Source organism: Arachis duranensis, chromosome 8 (assembly GCF_000817695.3).
Source record: "Arachis duranensis cultivar V14167 chromosome 8, aradu.V14167.gnm2.J7QH, whole genome shotgun sequence".
NCBI classification, from domain to species: domain Eukaryota; kingdom Viridiplantae; phylum Streptophyta; class Magnoliopsida; order Fabales; family Fabaceae; genus Arachis; species Arachis duranensis.
The window spans coordinates 23,513,652-23,518,437 of NC_029779.3; the positions used below are offsets into that span (position 1 = coordinate 23,513,652).

At 34.3% G+C, this 4,786-nt stretch overlaps 1 protein-coding gene across 1 annotated transcript; it reads left to right on the plus strand.

The window, feature by feature from the left end:
• The first annotated feature begins 2,781 nt into the window (after positions 1–2,781).
• On the plus strand, positions 2,782–3,856 carry LOC107461322 (uric acid degradation bifunctional protein TTL-like). Its single transcript, XM_016079811.1, has 4 exons — positions 2,782–2,940; positions 3,068–3,169; positions 3,262–3,320; positions 3,553–3,856. Exons 1-4 carry the CDS (start codon positions 2,782–2,784, stop codon positions 3,854–3,856), a joined length of 624 nt encoding a protein of 207 aa, XP_015935297.1.
• Positions 3,857–4,786: the final 930 nt, after the last annotated feature.

Below are 4,786 nucleotides of genomic sequence, written 5' to 3' on the forward strand. Positions count from 1 at the left end.
GAGGTAAATCCATATCTTCAAATGGTACATGAGGCATTTAACTTCACAATGCCTCTTGGAAGTGAGGAGACCACAATAGGGGATCCTGTAGAAGACGATGATCTGGAGTTGACGTACTTGTACGATGGTCCAAGTCGCGAGGCACAGGATTTTGCTGATCTTCTTGCAGATAGAGCGAACGAATTATATCCCGGCTGCTCGAAATACTCAAAGTTGTCTTTTCTAGTGAAGTTTTATCACATTAAGTGTATGTGCAGTGTGAGTGACAAGGCTATGTTGATGATTTTGGACTTATTGCGGGATGCATTTGAGCAAGCCAAACTCCCGCCCACTTTGTATGAAGCCAAGAAAATTATCCAAAAGTTGGGGATTGAATACAAAAAGGTAGATGCATGCCTGAATGATTGCATGTTGTATCAGGGTGATGATGAGGATGCGACCAAATGCAAGCAGTGTGGGACTTCACAATGGAAGCAAAAGATGCGAAAGGGTTCCGTTACGAAACTTAAAATACCTGTAAGGAAAAACGGAAAGCCTCTCCCAGTGAAGACTCTCCATTATTTTCCTCTTATACCACGACTGCAACGGTTATTCATGTGTAGCAAAACTTCATTTGACATGTTATGGCATAAAGAGGCAGATAATAATGATGGGTACTTGAGGCATCCAAAGGATGCTAAAGTATGGAAAGAGTTTGATACAAAGTATTCTTTTTTTTTAACGATCCTCGCAGTGTTTGTTTAGCTTTAGCTAGTGACGGATTTAATCCTTTCAGAAATATGAGTACGAAGTATTCCATTTGACCTGTGATTCTTATTCCGTACAATCTTCCTCCCTAGCTATGCATGAAACAGGCATTGACAAACGGATTTCCTATCGGTAAAGAAATTCACAAATATAATCGCGTTGTAAGTATAGTTTCTAAACCAACAGAGAATCCTTTCGTACAAAAGTTAGGTTGTCACTTAAGCAAACCCAATAAAATTGATAACCGAGTATTCAAACCTCGGGTCGTCTTCTCAAGAAATTGTAGGGAGGTGTGTTTATTATTGGTTATGAAAAATTGTATATTTTTGGGTTTTTTGAAATATTGAGCAAGAAAAATAAATTGCAAAGGAAATAAATTAATAATTGAAAAACTCTTGGCAAGGTTTGAGAACTGGAATTCCTATTCTAGTTATCCTTATCAGGTGTGATGAGAATTGGGTTTCAACCCCACTTGGTCAACCTTTACTAAACAAAGGAAGATCAAGTGGAGTAATTAGCTTGATCCTCAAGTCCTAGTCAATCCCTATGGAAGGACTAGCTTTAGAGTGATCCATATCAATCAGTAATTCCAATTTCAATCAACAGCTGAGTTTGATAACTCAAGTGTTACCAATTACTTAACCAAAGCCAAAAGGGAAAATAAATCTAATTTAAATTGAAAGTATCATAAATAGAATAAAACAATCACGAATCTGAAATACCTCAAATTGTATTAAATAGAAAATCAATATAAACATAAAGAGTTCATAAACTAAATTGAGAAAATAAATAAAAGGAACATTGAAAGGTTAGCTTGCTACTAAACGCATTTAAGATATTTTTTTTTCAATTTCGTTACGTATATACTAAGCGTTATGTCGTATTTATGTAAAAGGTACTCAGGACAATTGAAGCAATACGTGCGTAACAGGGCACAAGCGTGAGGTTCGTAGAAATTTAACTTGACCAAAATTATTTGTGCCCTAAAATTATAAATTCTGAATTCCAATGTTTTATACGATCAAACTCTAATTTATGGTGCCAGGTTCCAATGGACAGTACTGTACATTCGAAAGAAATGAAGTTGCTGGCATGTGGTCCCATGCTTCAGACAAGAAGTTCTGCCAGCATGCGTGACAATAGAGTGACTGTTGGTAGTGTTCCATATTATGGAAAAATTGTAGACATAATCAAACTGAACTACGGCTGTCATTTCATAGTGGTTTTGTTCAGATGTATTTGGGTTGATACAACTATGAGCAGAGGCATCAAATAAAGACCATCTAGGCCTTACCAGCGTTAATTTCACTCGTCCAATTCACACAGGTGATCGAGAAGAGGATGAACCGTACATATTGGCATCAGAAGCTCATCTCGTACACTATGTACGTGATGAAGTAGATCAAGAATGGAGTGTAGTGGTTCATGTAAAACCACGAGACTTGTATGACATGGGAGGAGAGAATGAAGAAGTTGAAGCTGCTTTTTCTCCACAGTCTGGGTTAAACATGTCGACAGCAGGTGACATCAGTGATTTACAATTGACAAGGGATGATGATATAGAAGACCCAATAGAATATGTTTCTGATAACATCGATGATGTGGCATAGTGAAAATATGAAAAACATGTATATCATTTATAGAGTATCTGTGTGTGTTTAATTAGTTTAACAGTGTTTATGATGTACGCAGTTTGCTGGTTACATTACTATCTGTGTTTTCGTATTTGAATTAATTTTTCATTTCTTATTGATTTTCATGAATACCACCAGTTCCTCATTTCTTCCAACAATTTTTGCTAGCAAAAGTTAGTTTTCAAGGCATTGTTGTTGTCATTATCATTGTTGTTGTTCTTAATCTCCAATAAAGAAAATTATGATATCGAGTAAATTGCGTTGAATTACAATATTATTATCATTGACCAATATAGTTATCATTGACCAATATATTTAACATAAAATGGTGTTGTAACAGGAGAAATGAAAAACGGAAGATTTCTCATCATGCCGTGCAGGCACAACATTCGCTAACGAAATGGCTATGACCTCTCCATTCTCTTCATTGGAACATGTAATTATGGTTGCCAGAGACATATGGTCCCGTAAGTTGAATGTTAGGTCTTGGTTGGAGGCTATATCAGGACGATCTTGTTCTAATGAATACTTGGAAACGGCGAATGAAGCTACTGTGCAGGTCTATTCATTAGCCACACCCTAAAAAACTTGAGTTAAACATTATTTGAATAATAAGTATTTTAAGTTGATATATGTTTAAAGCATTTAACCAATGATAGTTGTTACGTTCATGCTAAAATTTGTAGGAACTTTATGAATGGAGATCAATGTACGAGGAGAAATTTAGGTATGTTTTTGTGACATTTGTAGCTGGTAGGATCTCTAAAGACATACTTGCTGAATTAAAGGTTAGAAATAAATTTCTAGGATAGTAAGTGAATCACAGATACAATATGCTTTACAAAAAAGATAATCAAGTATACATTTTATTATGATGCAGACGCACTTTAATAATTCGCATGTTGTTGAGTTGGAGATTGCTTCAAAAGAGAAATTAAAGTATATAAAACGTGCTATTGGAGAGCTTCTTTCCAAGAAATTTGTCCAAACTACCGAAGAAAGAGATGGTATAGTTAATTTTGTATTTGTTAATTTTAAAAGTCATCTTTCCATAAGTCCGCAATTTTTTTTCTTAATAACTAGGTAATGACCTGGAAGTTATCATTTTCTTTTAAGTAGATTTACATTGTTGGTTGCATGTTCATATTTTCAGTGTCAGCTGAGTATTCAGCAAAGTAGTTGATGACACTCTAGATGGAGCAGAAACTGATTCAGAAGACGATTTAGATGCTATCTCCTTCGGTGAATATGACATCGCCAGGAATGTTGAGCTCGATAATGTTACAGAAAAAGACAATGAAACTTTAAACACCCAGCATAGAGAAGATGACGTACATGCTACAAAAAGGGGTTTCGATCTGAAAAAGTTGCCATGGTTTGGAGATGACTTATCAGATCCTTTATCACGTCACTGTAGTGAATTTTTGACAGAGTTTTTCTGGCCAGGTCAATACGAAGTTGATGAGAAATTTTGACTCAATATGTTTGTCTACTTTAGTAATTCTGATTTTTATGCTCTATTGAACTTTGTTTTGAGTTTATGAATTCGGATGTTCACTTGATTTTTTTGTTACCATTTATGCTTGAATACAAAGTCAAAATGCGCTGATAGTACAAGAGAAAACCTTATTCATAAATTTGTTTTTTTGTTATCGATTTATAATATTTTTTAATTAATGAATTATTTTTTATGCAACACAAAATTGAAAATTTATTTAATGCATTAAGTTGCAGTGTTTGAAACATGTTTTCAATAAAAAAATAGCGATGACTAGAATAGTTTTAACAAGGCAATGTTTAAATAAAAAAATTCAAGTTAAAATAATATTGCAGCGGTTAGTAATTAACCGCTGCAAAATGAGTATCTAAGTAATCACCTACTCGATATTTTGCAGCGGTTACAGAAAAAATCGCTGTAAAATAAGATCATTTGGCAACCCCCTCCAAATCCGCCACAAGAACCGCTGCAAAATGAGAACATTTAGTAGCCCCTTTAAATCCGCCACAAGAACCACTGACAGTTCTATTTAGCAGCAATTGAAAAAAACCGCCATTAAATATCCGCTGCTATTTGTCGATTTTCTTGTAGTGAATAGATTCTCTTAATTGTTAAAAAAAATTGAGAGTGTAAAGTGTGATATCTACCTTTTCATTGCTCTCTCTTTCATATTTATTTTTGATCCCATTTATAAAATTAATTGTGAGATATCACACCTTACTCTCTCAATTGTTAAAAAAAATTGAGAGAATCCATTTCCATGAACATCCCTAACAGCAAGTTTTAGATCCCAATGAAGAAAAAGGAAGTTCTATAGTAGGAGTAGCATAAATAAGAAACAGCAACAAAGTATATATGACACACATTTTATATTTATTTTTTATTTTCACCTACTATATCATACAAA

Coding starts and splice junctions, on each gene's coding strand:
- LOC107461322 (XM_016079811.1), top strand. CDS start 2,782: ATGGCTATGACCTCTCCATTCTCTTCATTGGAACATGTAATTATGGTT. Junction 3,170..3,261: donor ACATACTTGCTGAATTAAAG/GTTAGAAATAAA, acceptor ATTATGATGCAG/ACGCACTTTAATAATTCGCA. Junction 3,321..3,552: donor GCTTCAAAAGAGAAATTAAA/GTATATAAAACG, acceptor CTGAGTATTCAG/CAAAGTAGTTGATGACACTC.